General features: G+C 42.3%; 1 protein-coding gene across 1 annotated transcript; it reads left to right on the top strand.

Annotated features, from left to right (window-relative positions):
* Positions 1–1,342, top strand: LOC139954743 (uncharacterized). The gene is made up of 2 exons (XM_071954662.1): positions 1–168; positions 788–1,342. Exons 1-2 carry the CDS (start codon positions 1–3, stop codon positions 1,340–1,342), a joined length of 723 nt encoding a protein of 240 aa, XP_071810763.1.
* The last annotated feature ends 23,482 nt before the right edge of the window (positions 1,343–24,824 follow it).

Below are 24,824 nucleotides of genomic sequence, written 5' to 3'. Positions count from 1 at the left end.
ATGCCGAAAGATGTACCGGTATTAGATAATATACTGCCAGTGATGACAACGATAATGAACAAATCACTCGCATCTGGTGTAGTGCCGGAGTCGATGAAAACGGCTCTGGTGACTCCGAACTTGAAAAAACCATCAGCAGACCCAGAAATATTCCAGAACTATAGACCTGTAAGTAACCTAACACCTCACGACTAAATGAGCATATATACTCTCATAGTCTACACGACACTTTCCAGTCTGCCTACAAACCGCACCACAGCACTGAGACTGCACTCTTGCGTGTTCAAAATGATATTCGGTGTATGCTTGATGGTGGTGGTATCGTCATTCTTGTATTACTAGATCTGAGTGCAGCATTCGATACCGTGGACCACGACGTCCTCCTATGCAGAATGAGGGCCAGATTAGGCATCAATGGTACTGCACTGAACTGGTTTCGCTCGTACCTTACCAATAGATCACAAAGTGTAAATATACATGGGACGATATCTTCCTCCTGCGTTCTGAAGTATGGCGTTCCCCAATGGTCTGTAGTCGGGCCTTCGCTGTTCTTAACCTATGTGCTTCCTCTTGGCGAACTGATTGATTCTCCCTCAATACACCACCATAGGTTTTGCTGATGACACTCAATTATATACGGTTCTTGAAAGGAAATCCATCGAAAACTGAAATAATGTTTTTTGGTACGCCCCAAAGTAGTCAACATTGATTCAATCACAGTAGCTGGCGTTGATGTTAAAACCTCCGGAGCCACTGTACTAACCTCGGTGTCTTGTTTGATCCTCAGCTGTCTATGAAGCCGTTTGTGTACTCTGTCGTCAAGTCGGGCTATTTTAATCTCAGAAATATTGCCTTAGCCCGAAGGCAGCTCAGCAAAAGTGCGACACGATCGATCACGCAGGCACTTGTAGTATCTCGCCTGGATTATGGCAATAGCCTTCTGTACGGGATCACCAATCAGTTGATGAATAAATTACAAATGCTTCAAAACAATGCTGCTCGCCTTGTTGCGAAAACTCCCAAGCGAGCCCATATAACACCTGTACTTCGTGAACTTCACTGGTTACATGTACGTGCAAGAATAGATTTGAAAATTTGGTATCTCACCTTTATGGCACTCAACGAGGAAGCTCCATTGTACTTAGCAGAATTAGTCCATCGTTACATTCCACCAAGATCGCTGAGGTCCCAAAATAAATATTTGCTTGCGGAGCCATCATTTCATTCAACTAACTTTGGCGGGCGAGCTTTCTCCGTGATGGCCCCACGACTGTGGAACAATCTCATAGCCAAACAAGAGGCACCTATTTATCCATCCAGTAAGACGGATCTCAAAAAATAGTTAAACTATCCTTTTGGAGAAATATGACAGACCCTTTATTTGGGAGCGCATTTGAACATTGCCTTGTGCTCTGGATACCTGCGCTATACAAAAGACAGTTATTATTATTATTAGTTTGAATCAAAATTTCAATGGTATTACCAATTTTCTCTCTCTACTCACAGGTGATTTCTCAATTATCGAATGTTCTGTAACTTGGCTAAATGACAGTATCTCACCCCTAATAAACATTAATAATTTCACGTTAATAGAACAACATTGCAGCGACCGAAGAGGAGGCGGGGTATGTTTATTTGTTAATAATACCTCGAGTTTCAAACATAGACCGGACCTGTCGACGGATTGAATCTATATTTGTTGAGATTACAACACCTAGTATAAAGAGAAATATATAATTGGCGTAATCTATAGACCACCAAAGGGTTGGATAGATGATTTTAATGTTCATTTACATTGTATTCTTAACGGCATAACGCATACCAAATTTGAATCCTATGTCATGGGAGACTATAATATCGACCTAACCACCAAACATAAATCTGCTAGTTTCTTAAACACTTTACGCATACGGATTCACATCAACAATTAGCAAGCCCACACGCATTAGTGATACTTCGGCCACCTTAATTGATAATATCATTAACCTATTATCTTTATGTTATTTTTATATTCTTTAATTACGCCCTCAATTGCCATGACTTAAACTCTCAGCACCAGAGAAGCCGTATAAGCCTTTGTTCAACCTTTTAAAGGCGATATCGCCCGTAGACTTTTTTTTAAGGGCGCTGTCATTATCGAGGTTTCAGCGAGGTTTACTGGGACCCCGAAAACTCACGTGACCTCGGTGGCAAATTTAGATCAGTGAATAGCACAGGCAAGCGTATGCGTACTGTAACAAGCCCGTACCCATGCACACATAATGTTATAACACAGCATTTCAGATTACTGTACTGTTAACCGCAAAGGATTTCCGTACGCGATAGTTTGTTGTTTGTGTGTCTTTTGAGTAAAGAAAACTGTACGATTTTCGTACAAATACATTCGATTAGACTAGAATATAGTGAGAATCATGGAAAAGGGATGAGGGCAAGGAGAATCGGGCGAAAGAAAACTGCCTTATCCTGGAACGAGCGTAGGTTGAAGTGGAGGAAGGCCTTTTTTTGCATGGACCTTACAAAAACAGCAGTGCAAAGGAACAACAGCGACGAAGAGATGCCACGAAGATCTATCTTCTACGTTCCTATGTAAACTGGCAAATGGAGAAAGAACTCTACAAACATGTCCATGATTTGACCTCTGTTAGCAACGCAGATTTCGCAGAACATTTGCTCTAGGATCACACAAAAAGGTAATGATTTGCTAAGCTAGGCTAAAACTGTATAGGGTAATACTAGTGCATAGTAGTAGTACAGGGTATTGTCCTAGGTAACTGTCAGTATTGCGAAGTACAGAATACAGCGAAGTTCCCTAAGAAATACACGATTTCACCATGATTACCTACAAGCAAAAGCCAAAATAACTAGAAACTAGGAAGCTACAGTTATTTCCTCTCCAAAATGACCCGTGCCCAAGTATATACGTACATATTTGTCAATAAAATGAATATAGTTTCGGGGGTATTTTAAGGCTTAGGTGTTCGAACTTCGCAGTGTCTATGCTATTGTATTTGTAACATACATGATTTGATGAGCCTAGGCTTTGTAACTAGGCCTGTCATTCATTATTTTTCCAATGGACCTAGCGTATGCTAACCTTATCATACTTATCCTAGCACAAAATAGCAGTAAGTTGTATTACAAAGTCATCATCATCACTGTTTGTGAATGCTTGTCATGAAGATACTGTATAAGACGTGGCTATTCTTATGACTAGTCGTAACAATTATTTATAAACTATTCTTACGACAAAGGCGAATTCAAGCGCAGTAAAGTAAATAAAGCAACATAACCCTAAACGGAAAATATTGTTACTCCTCGTCCTAAAAATAGTACTCCTGGTCGTAAGAATAGCCACTTTGTACTGTTATATGGTTAAAAATTAAAATGTCCTTCCTAAAGAAGACTGGCAGGGACTGGGGTCTTTAGTTTCACTCCTCATATATATTTATGCCATGGAAAGCTGGGCCTTCTCATCACCAAAAAGTGAATTGTTTTTGCCTCAACAAATTGATGGAAATATATTTTCTAACCACTAGGCCTACATGTAGGTGATCTGCTCATCCCCACCCCCTCCAGGTTCTAAATTGTTATCTGCTGTCCTTGTTTGAAGAATAATTCTTGTGAATGAGCATTTGAAAGAAAAGTATTAAGTATGAAGCCTCACCTATACCAAGTCATAATTAACTAGGCATATAACATAGGACTAAGGCCTATAGTATTAGTAATAGGTATCTCAAGTTAGTGTTCATAGTAACTGTATTCCCTAATTTTGTAATATGCACCAGTGAGGAAGGCCTACTGTGCTGTACAAGTACAACCACATGGACCTGCAAATTTTTCTATAAAAATAATGCATCTACATAAATACTTTAGAATCACTCCTAACTGATTCACATGTTTTCACACCGCTGCGTATGCAACTAGACCTTAGGTTTTTCTAAGGTCAGCCACAGCCAGCATATATGCAATCAAGTTTTAATGGTTCATTTGGGCAACAGGGTGTTATACTGTTATCTACTGACTGTCTGTCCAATATTCCAGCAATCATGTATACATTTCTGTGTTTGGGATTTTTGAAGGAACCCAACTGCTATGCAAGGAATTAGGTAAATTAGCCTCACAAATTGAGGGACCATATTAGTACATATAGCTATACCTATATAAACCCTTTATATAGCCATGCCTGGAGGTAAGAAAGTACCAGTTTTCTTTGTGTAGGCCTGATGCTCATACTTTATGATGCTGTGCTACAGTAAGTTATGATATTTTTTATGTATAGTCAGTACTATGCTTGTTTTTGTTCAGCTTCTTGTGAATGATCTGATGTTTAGTGTTAAAAAATAAGAATATCTATTAAATTTGGTGGCCGTAACTATCTCTTGTGGAGAGTAATCTAGCATTAATGGTAGTCTGAAATCAAGCTATTCATGTAAACAGGAATTTTTCACAATGGTAGGCTTATGTCATGGAGTAAGCTAGCATCTCAATTCTCACTCGTGAAACCAACTGCTGACATAAACAGGAAGTTTAAACAGTAGGTAAATAATGAGTGTACATCAAACTTTGATCAAAAGACTGGACATCTTTTAGCAATATGAAACCAATCAGTTCACTAAGACAGGAAGTTTACATAGTAAATTGTACATTGATATGTGAGCTCAAGTTGTTGGGCAAGCAGTTGGGCAACACAAAAGTATCCTCACAATTTTGTTCAAAGGTACCACGGTTTATGGATATGTTGAAGAAGAGTATGAAAGAATATCTCATCCTTATCTGGGTTTAAATCATTGTGGGTTAACAATATGTTATTATTGAAATCTGCCTAAGTGTTTGTTTGTTACTTTTCTCTTTCATATTTTTTCTTAGGTAGGTATGATAAAAACAGAATGAAAACATTTCATGGTTCCTTGCTGCTGTTCATTAGTTCCATTCATAGGGAAATTTCTAACAAAGCCCTAATACAACAACAGTAATTTATGCTCACAAACTTTTGTTGCCAAAGTAATGCTAAGCCCTGATATCAATTGCAACACACATCAGTGTGTGAAGACTATCTACCATTATCATCATACCAAGTTTGACGAAATTCCGACTAGTAATAGTAGCCAAGTAATTGCAATTTGGAGTATTTCACGTTTGACCCCATGATCTCATTAATATTCATGAAATGAGCACCAACATCAACAGGGATAATCTACTTACTATGGGCCACCCACTCACCAAGTATGGTAATGATTGGTCATTCCCTCGTAGAGTTATTGTGCATACAAACTTTTCATAACGAAATAATGCTAGCCCCCCCCCCCCCTTAAAAATATGCATGATATCAATTGCAACACACATCAGTGTGTGGAGACTATCTACCAATATCATCATACCAAGTTTGACGAAATTCCAATAAATAGTAGCTAAGTTATTGCAACTTGGGAGTTTTTCACGTTTGACCTGTGACCTCATTAATATTATTTAACTTTGAACTCGTATAACTTCGCACACGAAGGTCACATTGGGGTCAACCTATTGACATTTATGATCAGAAGGCACCTTTGACATCTGAAAATAGCATCGAAACTGTAAAAATCCCCAAAACACGAAACGGTCACCAGAGGTCAAATTGAGGTCAAGGGTCACCCAGATGCGGGTTGACAAGTGGATTACATTGAAGCAACTCCCAACCTTAACGGACAGTTCGTTCTCAAGTTATCACAAAAATACTAGTTTTTTATCATTAATTGACCTTTGGTGACCTCGGATCACATGACCGTTAAGTTTGAAAATATGCCCCTATACCATTTGCAACTTGTCCCAAAATATCAACCATGTCACACCTTGGAACTGAGAGTTATTGCATTCAATGTCTGAAAATTAACTTTGACCTCGTATAACTCCGCACACAAAGGTCACACGGGGGTCAACCCATTGACATTTATGATCAGAAGGTACCTTTGACATCTGAAAATAGCATCGAAACTGTAAAAATCCCCAAAACATGAAAAGGTCACCAGAGGTCAAATTGAGGTCAAGGGTCACCCAGATGTGGGTCGACAATTGGATTACATTGAAGCAACTCCCAACCCTAACGGACAATTCGTTCTCAAGTTATCGCAAAAATACTAGTTTTTTATCATTAATTGACCTTTGGTGACCTCGGATCACATGACCGTTAAGTTTGAAAATATTCCCCTATACCATTTGCAACTTGTCCCAAAATATCAACCATGTCACACCTTGGAACTGAGAGTTATTGCATTCAATGTCTGAATATTAACTTTGACCTCGTATAACTCCGCACACGAAGGTCACACGGGGGTCAACCCATTGACATTTATGATCAGAAGGTACCTTTGACATCTGAAAATAGCATCGAAACTGTAAAAATCCCCAAAACAGGAAAAGGTCACCAGAGGTCAAATTGAGGTCAAGGGTCACCCAGATGTGGGTCAACAATTGGATTAAATTGAAGCAACTCCCAACCCTAACGTACAATTCGTTCTCAAGTTATCGCAAAAATACTAGTTTTTTATCATTAATTGACCTTTGGTGACCTCGGATCACATGACCGTTAAGTTTGAAAATATTCCCCTATACCATTTGCAACTTGTCCCAAAATATCAACCGTGTCACACCTTGGAACTGGGAATTATTGCAATAAATGTCTGAAATTTTACTTTGACCTCATAAAACTTCACACACAAAGGTCACCTGGGGTAAACCTATTGACATTTTTGATTGGTGAGACGTGAATATAGCATCAAAACTGTAAGAATTCAAACATGTTTTTCTTTGCCCATTTTCTCACCGAAAATACTAGTTTTTTAACATTAATTGACCTTTGATGACCTCGGATCACATGACCGTTCAGTTTGAAAATATTCCTCTATACCATTTGCAACTTGTCCCAAAATATCAACCTTGTTACACCTTGGAACTGGGAGTTATTGCATTAAATGTCTGAAAATTAACTTTGACCTTGTATAACTTTACACACAAAGGTCACCCGGGTGTCAACCCATTGACATTTTTGATCGGAAGGTACCTTTGATATCCAAATCTAGCATCAAAACCAAACATTTTCTTTTTCGCCCGTTTTCTCCCAAACTAAGCACATTTTTTCTAATGTGACCTTTGACCTTTTGACCTTGGTTTCAAATGTAGTTTGATCTGCTGATTCCAAAAATCAACACGATAAGTCTGTACAGCCATCCTAACTCTGACCGAAAACTTTGACCCCATATAAGTTCGCACACAAAGGTCACACGGGGGTCAACCTATCCATATTTATGATCGGAAGGTACCTTTGACATCTGAAAATAGCATCGAAACTGTAAAAATCCCCAAAACATGAAAAGGTCACCAAAGGTCAAATTGAGGTCAAGGGTCACCCAGATGTGGGTCGACAATTGGATTACACTGAAGCAACTCCCAACCCTAACGGACAATTCGTTCTCAAGTTATCGCAAAAATACTAGTTTTTTAACATTAATTGACCTTTGGTGACCTCAGATCACATGACCGTTAAGTTTCAAAATATTGCCCTAACCAGTTCACAACTTGTCCCAAAATATCAACCTTGTCGCACATTGGCACTGGGAGTTATTGCAGTTTTAGTATTTTGGGTTTTTGGACCATAACTGACCTTTGGTGACCTTTGTGGGCACCAAAAACAATAGGGTTCATCTACTCACTATGGGCCACCCACCCACCAAGTTTGATCATGATCAGTCAATCCCTTGTTGAGTTATCGTGCATACAAGCTTAAGCGTCACACACACACACACACACACATACACACACACACACACACGCACGCCAACCTGAATACATAGGTTCCTTTGCTTTCAGCAAGGAACCAAAAACATGTATGTTTGTAATGATTTGGTCATTACCAGATTCATTACGCATACAATTAAGCTTGGGGTGTACAGTAAAATTACTATTTCAGTTGTATGATTTACGGAAAATGTTTGTGTTTCATTGAACAGGTTTCAAATGCATCTTTTCCGGAAAGAATCCGAAAGTCAAACAGAGGCATTCTCAGCAGCTGTCACCACAGAAAGATCAGTTGACACTCAGAAAGGAGAAGGTCAATTTATATGTTTATCCTTGTATGAATTACAGACTGGAAGAGCAGTGCCAATCTTATATCTGATCTGATGTGATCATTAAATTCCAAAAGAAAAGAAAAGAAAAAAATGGTAGCATATTGCTCATCCACTAAAGAGCATACATGTGCATGAGAATTTATAAAAGTAAGTGGGCCTGATATTATCAGGATCTTCTTTAGAGGCAAACTGACTAGTAACAGGAAATTCAAGAGACACAACAGAGCCTGGAACAGAGAGGACATGGTGAACACAAAGAAAGAAGTTAATGGTGTATTGAACAAAAGGAATCAGTGGAAGCAGAGAGTATTTAGATAAACTGTGGAGTACAAAGCGAGGATTAAGTAAGGAGAGAGGGCGAATAAACTATAGCAGAATACAGAGATGGAGCAGGATAAAGTTAGTCATGTCCTTCCTATATATTGAGCCCACTCAGTTGAATGGTGCTAGGGCATTCCGTCCACTCTCTCTATCTCTGCTGTGGTGTACTATGTCTGAGATGGTTTGTCTACGAATTCAGTTACCTGTTGGGACATGTCTTTAATGGTATGATTGGGGAGCTGAAAGTGTTTCCCTACTGGAGTCTCCATTTTCATGGTATTGACCTGTGACTGGAACTGCTTCTTGAGGGTGGGTGGTCTTGGTTTCACTAACATACTTATACTTGTAAGTTCAATATCTTCTACTTCAATGTCCTCTAAACTCAATGACACCATTTAAATTGAAATATCAGTTTCCAGTGCTGCATAAGTGTGATAAGTTCTAAAGAAAAGTATATTTTTAGTCACAGCCATAGAAGCTATAGCAGGATACTTGCAATCTAGTAACTACTGTTTTATGTAATCTCTACAGATAATTCTGATCCATTTACTTCAACACCTCTCAAGAAGCCTTCTGCCAATGTCACCAGTAGGATTAGATATGGAGCAGCATGGGAGAGAAACCTCAGACTATATGAATACACATTGCCACATTTACATGATCCTGAACAAAAGAGATCATACATATGGCAGGGGCAAGCACCTTTCCCAGACTTTTGTTGACAGGTTGTGCAACATTCACAAACGTTGGATTAGCAGCTAGCGATACATCTGCATCACCAGATTGAGATAAATTGCTTTCGTCCATTTTGTTCTATAGTAGCTATGACAGTGAACCAGGAGCTTGGCCACCTCCTAAGTCAGGGTGGGCAAGGTTGGGGAAATTCAATCAAGGAGTAATAATCAGAGAATGGCCAGCTTTGTATTATTGTATATAGGCCTACACGCACAACATGTATAAATATCTTTATTTATACTAGTGTTCATTTCCGTTGCCAGGAGGGGATGATTTGAACGTGGGGGAGGGTATGGGGGTGAGGAGGGGTCCCCTTTGAAGTGTTCAAACGATGCTACATTTTACATTCTATCTTCTTGAATCACATGTATATTAAATACCCTTTAGACACGATCAATGAGTCCTGTCTCTCACCTCCTCTCATGCACTGGTGTATTTATTTCCTGGCAAGATAACAGTTAGGCATAGTAAGGGTCAGAGGTCATCACAACCTAAAGAGTTGTGTGAGTCCCTGTGGTCTCTATCCTAGTAGCAGTAAAGAGAAGAAGCCTAATAGATGAGAAACCATAATCATCTTCTGTTGTGTCTTATTTTCCAGCATCCTTGAAACATTATATCCTTCCCCTTTCATTTCTTGATGTGATAAAGCTGTAATTATGTGGTGCATTATTTAATTCCAGTATTTAGACTGTATATTCTTCTTGTGTATTTGACAGCATTCCAGTGATCTCCATTTTCTGCTCTTGGTTTTCTTTTCTCTGTATAGTCAGGCATAGGCCTATGTGGTTCTCTTTGTCCTCCTACATTGCCGTCCAAGTTTGAAATGAATTAATCGTGCTACGAACTTCCGGGCAAATGTTTAATTTTCTGTGGCAAGATAAAAAGGCTCCCCCCCCCACCAGTGTCCCTCCTGGTTGACTAGAGCCCGTACGCATATATGGTCACACAAAACTATAGATAAGTATGATCCATGCAGACAGCTAGTATTTTTTTCCTTCAAATTCAATCCAATTTCAGTTAAGTTTCGAGTTGTAATACGAGTCAGTCGTGATGAGGTGCCCATGGTGGGGGCTGGGTAACCCAACACCGTTGCTGACTTTTTGGCATTTCGTTGGGCCGTTCGGAACAAGAAGCAGGATAGTCAATTCTGGAGTACAGTACGCTGGAAAAGTAATAAACTGACGGCCGATGTTCAGCGAGTCACTTTTCAATGGAATTAACTATTAATTTATTGTTCATGTACTTATTCCCCTTTTGCCAATCTTTTCTAAAGAGGGTGGAGCCGCCCCTCATGGCAACGTATTTTCCTTCCTTTTTCCGTTCAAGTTTCGTTATTTTTAATTCGGGTCAAAGGGGTTTACGTGCACCGGTTAGGAGGATGGGGTGCAGCTAGGACAAGTGCTCTGTGATCGCCTATAGGGCCCGTTGCCAGGAGTCCAAAAATATATATTTATCTATATATGGTTTATGACATAAAATGCTTGGACTTTCCCTCCTGATATAACTAAAATTTAAATATAAAATACAATGTAAGTTGTGACTGTGTCTATGTACAATTAATACCTAAATTGGCTGAAAATACCAATTGTTCACACATGACGGACTTGACCATACGTTTGATACCCAATGTTCTAATCACTTCTGTCAATTTTTTTACTAATTCGCGTTTGTCTTTTTAACAACTCCCTGGTATCAGACATAAAGTTCACTATTAGTTTCTTGAGCTGTGAAAGAATGTCGACTCGCGACTTCGGTTACAACATTTCAAATAGTTTACTCAGGTTAGTACAAGTCTGGCGCATCGGTAAAGGTTTGAAATACAATGGTTTCTTACAGTAAAATAGCATTAGGTTACTGTACTTCTATAGGCTAAACCTCTGATGTTCGATACAGCATAAAGCAAGCAGAGCTTTCCAAATCAGTAAATCAACTACGAAACATCCAAACAGTTCGGACTTCGACTGCTCACCATAGGCCTAAAAGAGTAAAAGCAGGGAACTGCTGGAGTAGCAGCTCCCTGGTCAATCTATTACACCTATACTGTACAGCCCACTAGTTGTGAAAAGTTATGAACGTAAAACAAACCACAGTTTTTTTTTATTATCACACAACACACACGAAAACGCGGCGTAATAATTTACCCCATAGGCTACTACAGCTACATGATACTATTCTGACCAGGGAGTTGTTCCATAACAACTCCCTGTACTGACACTGCCACAGACAAGAAACTATGCAGCAATTTCGCCAAGGCCACCGCTTCAGGTAAACCAAACCCGTTTATTGCTTACTAGCCGTAAATACGGGATTGCTAAGAAATTACGAGACAACAGCTACGAACCGGTAGAGGGTAGTATTGATATTATTTTGGAATCGGGTGGTGTGAAGGACAGAATTTACGAGGAAATTACGAGCGATCCCACCTTTCAATGGAATTTCAGTAATTCATCATTCCTTGATTGAAGCTAGCCTTGAGAATATTATTAATGGTTAGTTACAAACATTAAGTGGCACTGTAGGGTAAACGTAAATCACATTATTTTTAGGAGTAATCGGTAAGATTATTATATGCATGTGTTATCGATCACTCGGCGTAAGTTAGGCCTTGTTATCGTACTGTTGTTAACACGTGCACGTTATTTGTGAGCGTTGGAAAATGGTTTCGTTCATACTACTTATTAACTGTATTTTCAACTGTCTATATTAAGATGATGCTTAGATGGCTCCGCCATGTCATTCAACATATAAATGCCCAGAACATGACATGTTGCTAAAGGACGTCACTTCGCCATTGCTATACTTAACTACTGAATATTCATGAGCCTCATAGAATTGGCTTTATTACACACTATTTATTATTTGTAACGGTTCCCGGACAACTCCCCCTGGACGATTTCCTCCTGGACGATTCCCAACCCTGACAATTGCCCCCCGGACAATCCCCTTCCTCGGAAGTTTCGACGATTGATGGACAGCCGATGTAGGCGGGTTTGAGGCTATAATTCCAGTAAAAGTGGGGGTGTGCAACAGGAGATTTCAGTTTGGTTTCGATGACAATCGTAACCTATGCATTCATGCGGGCGGAGAGTGTGTGTGTGTGTGTGTTGGGGGGGGGGGGGGTTAACGCCTGCTTGTAAATACGATATATCAAAAGGGAAGCTTTGACCAATCTAATATTGGTGTATATGAGTAACACATTGGGTAGAAGAACGCTTTTGTTTTGTGGGTAGGTAAAAGATCATTTTCAGTCACCAGGGGCCAAATAGTAAAAACCTTGTAAAAGCGATATATGAAGGATGTCAGCTTAAACAAGTATCATATTTCGCAGGCGCGTATCCAGGGGGGCGTTGGGGGCGCGCCCCTGGATAAGAAAAAAAGGAGAGAAAAAAAGAAAAGAAAAGAAAAAGAGGAGGAAGAAAGGGAAAAGAAAAAGAAGAGAGAAAAGAACACACACCACTTCTTGTTTCCCCATCTGCATGAAAACGCGCGCCCACAACCCTACGCCCCACCCTGTAATCGCTTCCCGATGAGTTACGAAACTTAATGACCTTCGCCCGAAGGACCAAGACCTTGACAAAATCCGGCAAGCCACCACTTCATCGATAACAAGTGATCGTGTTGTGTATTAGTGACGTCTAGACTAGGTCGTGCACTGACCTACATGGAATGTGACCACTCCCGACTTTGCAATTTCCCAAAATAACTGATGTGTAAATGCAACTTCAACGGGAAGTGTCTTTTTTGACGATCTAGGGGTATTTTTTTCGCCAAAAAACACGTCGTACGCTCCGCGCCAACCGATGGTGGCGCTCCGCTTAAATAGTATCAAGTAGTGTGTCACACCTACATGACCTACTGATCTCCCTTGTAAACATTTCTGCGGACGCCCTTGCTTGACGGCTCCGAATCTCACTGGCAGAACCACCATTATTTTATTTTTTGGGGCTCGCTTGACCTTTCGTTTCGTTTATCAGAATGGGATGATTCGGTAGTGCCGTTTGGCCGTGACGTAAAAAGCACACCACCATTACTTTAAATAATTCAGACAACAGAGGATAGTTGTAGCCTTCCTGGATTACAAGCTGGGATAGTGGACCAAATGGAATATTTTTGTCACTGACTTTAGACTCGAGCCCACTCTCTTTTTGAATTTCCTCCTTTATTTCTTGAAGCCATCTGTGTTGTTCTAATCATTTAGCAGCCGAATACTACAATGATCAGCCACCCTCCCAATTTCTTCAACACCCCCGATGAATTCAAAGTTTTGTCTTTTCTTGCTGTCCATAATAAGGGTAACAAATTTGGTAACAGAACTGAAAGTTTGTGGACAAAAGCCGAAGCTATGGCTCGTATTACTGACTTGTGAATTAGGATACAATGTTTTATTAACATGTCAGGGTAAGGAAAATAGGAGAGACAAAAAAAGAGAAGAGAGAAGAAAGAGAGAGTAGAAGATAAACGCCAAGACCTCGGGAAGAGAAAGAGAACAGTCATAATTACAGCGCTGATCCCTATTTATATACACAGGGTAGCCAGTGACAGATCGAGGATTACGGAGGGGACGTGCGCCCTTACCCAACCCCTTACACGGACAACTCCATTTTTGACGTTCCATTTTTCCTCTCTCACTAATGTATCTATATATATACTATATATGGTCTGTCATAACGCGTGTGTGTGTATGGACGCCTTAAACAATTGTACAATTGTACTACGGAACCAACCCCCGCCTCCTACGCCTATGTGTGTAGTGTTCGGTTTCTAAATATCTGATATCGGAAATATCTGGTATTTTTCATTTCCTTCAACGAAGTTTTAGAATAACCGTGAATAGAGGTTTTAATATTTGTACACCACTAAATCAACTGTGTCTGAATTTTCTAAAACTTCCTGACCAACATTCTTCATCGGTTAAGGGTTTAAGGGGGTTTTTCTATATTGGTTTTCCATAGATTGAATTTTGTGCAACATTATCAATTGTTTTGAAGTGATTTTATTCACGAGAAATGTGAAATTTCAAATTCTGAACAAATAATGGGCTTAAAACCTTGAAAAGTGGGGCTTTCGGATATTGTGGGCCGTGACGTAGAATCACTTACAAAAGCAATGAACGATCCACAGGACATGCAATGAGGTCGAACATGATGTGTGACTGGTGACAATCTTCAAAACAAAAATGTTGGGAATGCTGAACAAAGTACGGTGCTCTGTAGGTGCCATGTGGTATACAGAAGAGCAAATAGTGGATTATATGTGTCGTGTCCTACTCCGGACAAAACAAGTATAAATGACTGTAACAAGTTAGTTAAAAGTTCCAATTCATGTTTATTAACATCGCGGGATCACTTGCTCTGTATTGCCAATCTACAGTCTTTTTCAAACATATAATAAATAACTATAATACAAAACAATTCCTCCCCTTTAGTTTCTCACTTGTTGTTGTGATTTTGTCTTGTATACTACAATTTCCAATAACATATATCCATTTTGCTAAAACACAAACTTGTCTTCACTTGTAAACAATATAATCCTTCACAGATGGTGTTTCAGATCTAGTTGATACTCTGATTGGTTTATCAGGCTGACATTGCTGATTACTAGTTTGTAGAATAAGCGCAATGGCATGCCGAAATCATTATCAGCTATTTGGGGTGCTGCATCATTAGGCATTACAACTAGCTCTTTTTCTGAACTAGGATAAATGCTTTGAGGATCAGTTGTGGGTACCATACGAAGACGGATTTGATCATGTCTTCTGATTTTTCGGCAATCATGTAGTTCAATTACACACATTGATGGGTTAAGAATATCGGTTATGACTCCTTTTAACCAAGTAGGACCTGAGGCAAAGTTCTTAGCCCAAACTGGGTCTTGTTCATAGTACTCTCGACTCTATGCTTTTCTGTTACACCTTTGCGGCAAACCAGTTTGCTGTAACTTCACTTGCTAAGTTTGGTCGTACTTGATTAAGTCTGGTTTTGATACGTCGCTTGAACAACAGTGCTTTTACGTGACCCGTCATACGGGATACAAAACGTCACGGCCACACGGCACTACCAAACCATCCCATTCTTACAAACGAAACTCGGGTCAAGCAAGCCAAAAAAGTACATACGCCCACCGACCTGTAGAGACAAAACGCCCAACAACCCACTGAAACATTCAAAAACCACAAAAGGACGACCAGCACGCAGCGAAACAGAACAGCCTTCCCCAGCACACCACCGTCCAAACAAGGCAGCCCCAGATAAACGGCGAAAATCGCCTTCAACCTGAAGGCGAATGTCAGACTGGCAAATTTCCCCCTAAAAACAACATCACATCTATTCCTCCAAATAAGTGTTTTTTTTACAACAGAACAAACATAAATAATACGCTGCAACACAGCAACAGAACAAACTGGAGGATCTAATCCATATAAAACAAAGCCCTGTCCTACCGACCAGGAACGGTCTCCAGTTAAACGGTCGGTCCAGGACTGAAACCACTCCCACAAGTTCAAAAGAAAGGGACAATGCCAAAAAACATGGGCAGAACACTCGAAGTTGTCACAGCCGGTCCTCGGGCACAGTCCATCACCCAATCGCCAGTGATACCTTTTCAGATTGGTCATTGTGCAATTTTCCATGCAAGATCACGGAGCCTGCAACCATTCAGCCTTGAATGCACCGAACGCCATACTTCGACAGGATGACGCCCTGTACAAAAAATTGCATTCAAGGCCCTATCACGCAAGGAACTGACAACGAGGGCCGGCCGTGACAGGTCAACAGGGGGCAACTCAATAAGAGCGGAGCAAATGACACGCACCACCCTGCTTGGTGTGCTACTATGCGGTTCTCTGTTGCTAAACAGCACCGGAACCCATCGACGCAAGTGCAACCCGCCCCAAAAACGTACAAAATATGAACAAGGCAACCCTGGATCAGTTACCGCTACAAACAATTGCTTAAATAACAAACAAGTTAACTTACTTCCCAGATAAACCACCCCTATCCCCCCCCCCCCTTCAGTTTTTCGTACAATACCGCCCTCTTGACAAGCTCTGTACCACCAGACCATATGAATGAAAAAATCGCCCTCTCCAACCGCACCAGGACGCAACGCGGAATTGGGTACACCGCGCCCCAAGAACCAAAGCCAGCGTGTGCCAAAGGTTTAGAGTCTGCTCTGAAATACCTCAGCCCTCTCGTTCCAGGTGACATCACAAGGTGCATCATAGCCGAACCATATACCATTAATTTTGATATTCTGATCCGACCACGACGCACCGAATGGTAAGTCTCTGTATCTCCAGCTACCAAGACGAAGGCAATTTGTCTTTTCTGGATTCAACTTCACCCCGGTAGCTCTCTCAAAAATAGATAGATCCTGCGAGAGTGCGCGAAAGGAGCCCAGACTCGAAACAACACATGTCACGTCATCTGCATATTGAGCACATTTCACTTTGGCACCCCCTGGCACAACGAATGGAACAAGTTTGGAGTCGCTAAACAAAACATTAAGTAATGGAGACAGAGGGCACCCTTGGCGCACCCACCTCTCTACGTTAAAAACCTCCGAACAAAACCCATTTACGATAACAGAACTGAAACTTTCTTGATACAAAACAGAAATCCATTTACGAAAATTTGGGTGCAACTGAAACGTCTCCAATACATTCATCAAAAAACCGCGATCCACCATGTCAAAGGCCTTCTGCTGGTCCAGAGCACATGGGCCACCAATGCACATGGCAGATCACGCTCAATAACAAAGTCGGTCAAGTTGCGCATCAACAACAAGTTCTGCTGGATGCAATGACCCTTCACTGCACAAGTCTGGAGATCACCAACAAGATGCGGCATAGCCAGTGCAAGGCGTTTGCACAAAGCCTTAGCCAGCAACTTGTAGTCCACATTTAACAAGGTGATCGAACGCTTGTTATGGGGATCCAAGGGGTCCCCTGACTTTGGAGGCAAAGTAATCATGCCCAGACGTTGACTTTGGTTTATCAGTCCGTTTAGTCGGGTCCTATTATTGCCCAGAAGGTTCGGTAGAATTCCCTCAGAATCCCGTCCGAACACGGGGACTTGCCATTCTTCATCTTCGAAAGCGCCTTCCAAGGCTCAACAGTGGTTATTCCGCCCCCAAAATATCATTGACATCTTGGGGAACGGATTTTGAGATTCCCCTCAATAAATCAGCCTGTGCCGACAAGTCGACATGTCACGCGTAAACAAACTCGAATAATACTCTTTATATACGCGGACAATGCCGTGAGGGTGTGACCACGGTCCCATCAGTAGCGCGCACAGACGGGACGCGTCTGTCACCCGCCGATGAGCTAACGGACTGGTAAAACCTCTGAAGGGCGCTCCTCGGCTTCCACCGCTTCGACACGGGCCCTGACGCGGGCACCGTGGTACTTTTCATCGAGATAAGTCTGCAAAGCGAAGGGTCGCCAAACTTCACCTCCGCGCACAGCTTCGAGAATTTGTCTCTTCGACGCCGTGCGCGGGTCACGCAATACTGAATTGCGTAGCGTTTGATGCGCAACTTGACATCATCCCACCACTGGGATGTAGAAGCAATGTTTGCCATCCTTTGTACCTGGTCTCGAAACCCTGGCGGAACTCTGCCTCGCCAAGAATCCGACAGTTAAGCTTCCATAGGCCCCGCCCGATCGGGAAAATGGAAGGCAAAACAAAACGTGCTACTACAGTGTCATGGTCAGAGAGCGGACAGTTGAGCGTATCGCAACCCGAAAATTTAGAACTTATTTCGTTTTTCGTCGCTCAGAGACAGACTCAAAATTTACACTGGGGGTTACCCCCCCCCCCCACATACACGCCCCCGTATTTACGCCCCTGCTAGGAGCATAGTCTGTTCAAAATGATTATTTCGAACTCACACATTTTCTTAAATTTGTTTTACACCTCTAGTTCCTTTTACAAATTAAGATGTAAACTCACCTCGAGTGGCTTGATGTATTGTATTTGTCGACAGTGGACCACTGGTGTTCTTAATTACCGACTGGCAGCAAATACCTAAAAAGAGAGCAGATAAGGATTATCTATTCATGTGGAATTTCTTTATCATCTTAATTGATTTCATACAATTCCAAAAACAGAAAAGCTTACTCCAGGCATTATTTTCCATCCACGTCATTAGTCCTAGCCAAATTAATGGTTGCAGACCTTCGTTAATGTTGCTGCAAGGCATGACATCCTGAAAACTTAAAATTCAATGGCGTTTAGAGGCTACGGTAGCATTATTCATTGATGGAAATCCCCAGCCTAATTCCACGTTCAAATGAACTTCCGGAAATTCCACATATTTTTGACATTCCCGGGAAAACAACCGGGTAATGATAGTAGCGGCCACATTGATGAATGGAAATATACCGGCACAAGAGGAGTTCAAAACTCTTCAGTGATCACTTTTCAATGAAGTGACAGACTGTTCAGATGATTCTGTGAAATACTTGCATGGAAATTAGTTTTCGAATTGGGGAAAGAAAACTTCGTCTCGTTGGTGTTGAAAGTAACGTACTGGTAACTACCGTACCCACACAATGAAGGGTGTGACTAGGCTAATCGTTTGCGGTGTTGTTTTAATGTAGGCCTATATCAATTATCGGCCCCAAATACGGCTACGAATTTGATAATGAGACTCAAACTACATAAGCCAACTCGATTATGTTGCATTTATGTTGCCTAGTTGCTTCTGTGTTAACGATACTACCAGCGAGTTTAAATGACTTACCAAAATGGATTCATCTGACCTTTGAGAACGATATAACTTTCGCCCAATTGCAACTTCACAGCAATCAGATTCGATCGTAGTAAGTTCTATTTTCGCGTGTGGTCGTTTTCAGTAACTACGGGAGCTCAAAGGTAACATCAGTGTAGAGGAACTGCGATTCGAAGAATTTGCACTTTGGTGGATACCGGTTATCGAAAGTAGAAGAGTCATTACATCAGAACTGTATATGCTAGAAAGTTGTAATTAAGGCTGTCGATAGATTACCTATGTAGGCAAATTTTGAGCAAATATGAAACAGATAGACGTAGCCTTGTTGACACAAGTGTGTTGGGATGATTCTTCGTAATTTAATTTTCAAGCAAAAATTTAGAAATTGGTTATATTTGTCTAATAATCGCAACACAGTTATTTTTTTGGATGAAAAGTATATATGACCTTAAAGGAAGTTTTGTTTTCTATCATTTGATATCACATTTGTTAACATTGAGCACTTCTTTGGGCCGTTAGCCTCAAATGTATGAAACGGATAAAAATGGCGGCCATCTTGGATTTCTCGACATGAGCTACCAGTCCGGAAATATTATCATATCAAAATCTGTCCCCCAGACTCCCCCCTCCTCGAATAAAACAACCTTACTTTGACCGCTCAGATGGTACCGGTATCGGTCTTGGCCCATGGACTACTTGTGTGATTCTTCTTAGTGTTAATCACTTAGCCTAAGGCCTAACGTTATATTATTATTAGGCAGCCTAACTTCTAATTTATATTCAGTATTCTTTTTTTTTTCGAAGTATTATAACTTTTCTACACCAATAATCAGTGAGTGGATAGCGATGTTAGTGTAGTTCTTACACTAGCGTCAGGCCTAGACGGTAGGTAGCCTGTAAGCCTAATAATATTAGTAATATTACTGCAATATGGTTTGAGAAATTAATGAAACAAATAAAAATGTTCTCTGCGTTCCCGCCTTATGTAGGTCAGTAGGTCACAGTAGGTCACATGAAACTCCTTGATATTGCAACATAAATTCCTTTGAAACATATTCCCTGCCGAAAATGTCCATAAACTTTTATCTTTATGAGTGAAAAAAGGCACAATTTTAGACAGTTTTGCAGGAACGCACTCCACGAAAGCAACTTATGAAACTTATTCAACAGAATAGTACTTCGATTGGGAGCTTTTCACACGGCTTGTGTTATGCTGGGCAACATTGGAAAGAGGTTTGGTGAAGCTGGATTAAAAGATGCACTCATTGACCCTGATGCAACAATTCTGACTCAATGAGTGCATCTTTTAATCCAGCTTCACCAAACCTCTTTCCAATGTTGCCCAGCATAACACAAGCCGTGTGAAAAGCTCCCAATTCTGACTCAATGTCTGGGGTAATATCTGGCAAGCACTATAGCCGATCATTGCGAGTTTGCAAAATAGTATATGAGGCATTACATCGATTACGCTGGCAATCGTTTAAAGATTCTGTTGAATCCACCCAGGCTTGTGAAAGAGATAACCTCTTAAGTCTTCTGCAACAAATTCAAAATGTCAGATGCAACCCAACGAACATTGAAGACCTTTTGGAAACTGAGGAATTCCTGCAAGTGAAGCCATTTTATGATGACTTTTGTTCAAGCAATAAATCTTACTCATATTTTGGTCATCGTTAATCAGCATGGTGCAAACATTTCTGAACTTCATTCGAGCAACAAGAACAGGAGGCTTCAAGCTACATCTCTCTTCATTACGCTCAATGTTACCTTTAATGTTTGCGTATGACATCAAAAAACTACAGTCGTTGCTGTACTGGTTGGAGATGGTCTCACTTTCACAGACACATCCATGAATTAATGAACAGTTACACCAGGGTGAATTTTCTGTCCAGTAATCCACAACCAGTAATCCACGAGTTGAGTTCTCGTGGAGTGCGGACGTGTTTTCGGCTGCTCTCCACCTTTCGTTGACCACACCTTTATTGGTGTTTTACGTTGGCCCGTCATTAGTTTACAGTTTGTTTTAGTGTAGTTTGTGTGTTTTGGGTTTGTTTCGTTTTGGTTTGTGTATAGGTGCGTGGCTTTGCCACACCCCTAGCTGTCATGGCGGCTCGCCGTGACAGCAAAATCGTATTGTTGAGTTTTTCGGGGGAGGCTAAGGTCGTCCCCGTACAAGTTTTTTTCAGTTTTGCGTTCTGTTGGTTTAAAGGTCCCTGGAGAGGTTGACGCGCTTCAGCGTAAACCTCTCCGGGGTATGAATTGTTTTGATGTACGGTTTACCTCGGAGGCTACCCGCGTCCGAGGCGTCCATGTGTTGGAGGGAGTTGAGGGACTGAAGGTCACACCGTATGACAGTTCGGTGTGGGTGACAGTCCTCCATCTCCCTCTGGACATGTCTGAACAGGTGCTTTTTACGTGACCCGTCATACGGGATACAAAACGTCACGGCCAAACGGCACTACCAAACCATCCCATTCTTACAAACGAACCTCAGGTCAAGCGAGCCAAAAAAAAGTACATATGCTCACCGACCTGCAGAGACAAAACGCCCAACCCCCCACTGAAATATTAAAAAACTACAAAAGGACGACCAGCACGCAGCGAAACAAAACGCCCTTCCCCAGCACACCACCGTCCAAAAAAGGCAGCCCTAGATAAACGGCGAAAATCGCCTTCGACCTGAAGGCGAATGTCAGACTTCACCGCCTCCAGGACTGCCTGCCAACTGGCAAATTTGCCCCTAAAAACAACATCACATCTATTCCTCCAAATAAGTTTTTTTACAACAGAACAAACATAAATAATACGCTGCGACACAGCAACGGAACAAACTGGAGGATCTAATCCATATAAAACAAAACCCTGTCCTACCGACCAGGAACGGTCTCCCGTTAAACGGTCGGTCCAGGACTGAAACCACTCCCACAAGTTCAAAAGAAAGGGGCAATGCCAAAAAACATGGGCAGTACTCTCTAAGCTGTCACAGCCGGTCCTCGGGCACAGTCCATCACCCAATGGCCAGTGCTTTTTACGTGACCCGTCATACGGGATACAAAACGTCACGGCCAAACGGCACTACCAAACCATCCCATTCTTACAAACGAACCTCAGGTCAAGCGAGCCAAAAAAAAGTACATACGCTCACCGACCTGCAGAGACAAAACGCCCAACCCCCCACTGAAATATTAAAAAACTACAAAAGGACGACCAGCACGCAGCGAAACAAAACACCCTTCCCCAGCACACCACCGTCCAAAAAAGGCAGCCCTAGATAGACGGTGAAAATCGCCTTCAACCTGAAGGCGAATGTCAGACTTCACCGCCTCCAGGACTGCCTGCCAACTGGCAAATTTCCCCCTAAAAACAACATCACATCTATTCCTCCAAATAAGTTTTTTTACAACAGAACAAACATAAATAATACGCTGCAACACAGCAACAGAACAAACTGGAGGATCTAATCCATACAAAACAAAACCCTGTCCTACCGACCAGGAACGGTCTCCCGTTAAACGGTCGGTCCAGGACTGAAACCACTCCCACAAGTTCAAAACAAAGGGGCAATGCCAAAAAACATGGGCAGTACTCTCTAAGCTGTCACAGCCGGTCCTCGGGCACAGTCCATCACCCAATCGCCAGTGATACCTTTTCAGATTGGTCACCAAGGCACCGTGTGCAATTCTCCATGCAAGGTCACGGAGCCTGCAACCATTCAGCCTTGAATGCACCGAACGCCATACTTCGACAGGATGACGTCCCTGTACAAAAATTGCATTCAAGGCCCTATCCCGCAACGAACTGTGAACGAGGGCCGGCTGTGACAGGTCAACAGGGGGCAACTCAATCAGAGCGGAGCAAATGACACGCACCGCCCTGTTTGGAGTACTACTATGCGGTTCTCTGTTGCTAAACAGCGCCGGGACCCATCGACGCAGGTGCAAACCGCCCCAAAAACGTACAAAATATGAACAAGGCAACCCTGGGTCAGTTACCGCTACAAACAACTGCTTAAATAACAAGCAAGTTAACTTACTTCCCAGATGAACCACCCCTAACCCACCCTTCTCCAGTTTTTGGTACATTACCGCCCTTTTGACAAGCTCTGTACCACCCGACCAAATAAATGAAAACATCGCTCTCTCCAACCGCACCAGGACGCGACGCGGAATTGGATACACCGCGCCCGGGTACCACAAGATGGGCGAAACAAAACGATTAACTACGGTGACTTTCCCTAGGATCGAAAGCCAGCGGGTGCCAAAGGTTTCGAGCCTGCTCTCAAAAACCTCAGCCCTCTCGCTCCAGGTGACATCACCAGGTGCATCGTAGCCGAACCATATACCATTAATTTTGATATTCTGATCCGACCACGACGCACCGAATGGTAAGTCTCTGTATCTCCAGCTACCAAGACGAAGGCCCTTTGTCTTTTCTGGATTCAACTTCGCCCCGGTAGCTCTCTCAAAAATAGATAAATCCTGCGAGAGTGCGCGAAAGGAGCCCAGACTCGAAACAACACATGTCACGTCATCTGCATATTGAGCGCATTTCACTTTGGCACCCCCTGGCACAACGAATGGAACAAGTCTGGAGTCCCTTTCCAAAAGACGAGAGAGGGACTCGCTAAACAAAACATAAAGTAATGGAGACAGAGGGCACCCCTGGCGCACCCCCCTCTCTACGTTAAAAACCTCCGAACAAAACCCATTTACGATAACAGAACTGAAAGTTTCTTCATACAAAACAGAAATCCATTTACGAAAATTTGGGTGCAACTGAAACGTCTCCAATACGTTCATTAAAAAACCGCGATCCACCATGTCAAAGGCCTTCTGCTGGTCCAGAGACACCAATGCACATGGCAGATCACGCTCAATAACAAAGTCGGTCAAGTCGCGCATCAACCACAAGTTCTGCTGGATGCAATGACCCTTCACTGCACAAGTCTGGAGATCACCCACAAGATGCGGCATAGCCAGTGCAAGGCGGTTGCACAAAGCCTTAGCCAGCAACTTGTAGTCCACATTTAACAAGGTGATCGGACGCTTGTTACGGGGATCCAAGGAGTCCCCAGACTTGGGCAGCAAAGTAATCATGCCCATACGTTGACTTTGGTTTAACAGTCCGTTTTGGAAGGCGTCCTCGAAGACGGCTCTGATGTCGGGTCCTATTATTGCCCAGAAGGTTCGGTAGAACTCCCTCGGAAGCCCGTCCGAACCCGGGGACTTGCCATTCTTCATCTTCGAAAGCGCCTTCCAAAGCTCAACAGTGGTTATTCCGCCCCCCAAAATATCATTGACATCGTGGGGAACGGTTTTTGAGATTCCCCTCAATAAATCAGCCTGTGCCGACAAGTCGACATTGCCACGCGTAAACAAACTCGAATAATACTCTTTATATACGCGGACAATGCCGTGAGGGTCACTAACCACGGTCCCATCAGTAGCGCGCACAGACGGGACGCGTCTGTCACCTGCCGATGAGCTAACGGACTGGTAAAACCTCAGTGAAGGGCGCTCCTCGGCTTCCACCGCTTCGACACGGGCCCTGACGCGGGCACCGTGGTACTTTTCATCGAGATAAGTCTGCAAAGCGATGACAGCCGAAGGGTCGCCAAACTTCACCTCCGCGCACAGCTTCGAGAATTTTTCTCTTCGACGCCGTGCGCGGGTCACGCAATACTGAATTGCGTAGCGTTTGATGCGCAACTTGACATCATCCCACCATTGGGATGTAGAAGCAAAGGCCGGCTTCAATGTTTGCCATCCTTTGTACCTGGTCTCGAAACCCTGGCGGAACTCTGCCTCGCCAAGAATCCGACAGTTCAGCTTCCATAGGCCCCGCCCGATGGGGAAAATGGGAGGCAAAACAAAACGTGCTACCACAGTGTCATGGTCAGAGAGCGGACAGCTGAGCGTCTCGCAACCCGAA

The sequence above is a fragment of the Apostichopus japonicus genome, chromosome 17 (genome assembly GCF_037975245.1).
Source record: "Apostichopus japonicus isolate 1M-3 chromosome 17, ASM3797524v1, whole genome shotgun sequence".
Lineage (NCBI taxonomy): Eukaryota > Metazoa > Echinodermata > Holothuroidea > Aspidochirotida > Stichopodidae > Apostichopus > Apostichopus japonicus.
The sequence above is the reverse complement of the archived record's forward strand: the minus strand, read 5'-3'. Positions and strand labels throughout refer to the sequence as shown.

What these genes read in the sequence shown, in the direction of transcription:
- LOC139954743 (XM_071954662.1), top strand. Translation starts at nt 1, where the DNA reads ATGCCGAAAGATGTACCGGTATTAGATAATATACTGCCAGTGATGACA. An exon ending in TATTCCAGAACTATAGACCT is followed by an intron (nt 169 to 787) that starts GTAAGTAACCTA and finishes TTTGATCCTCAG; the next exon opens with CTGTCTATGAAGCCGTTTGT.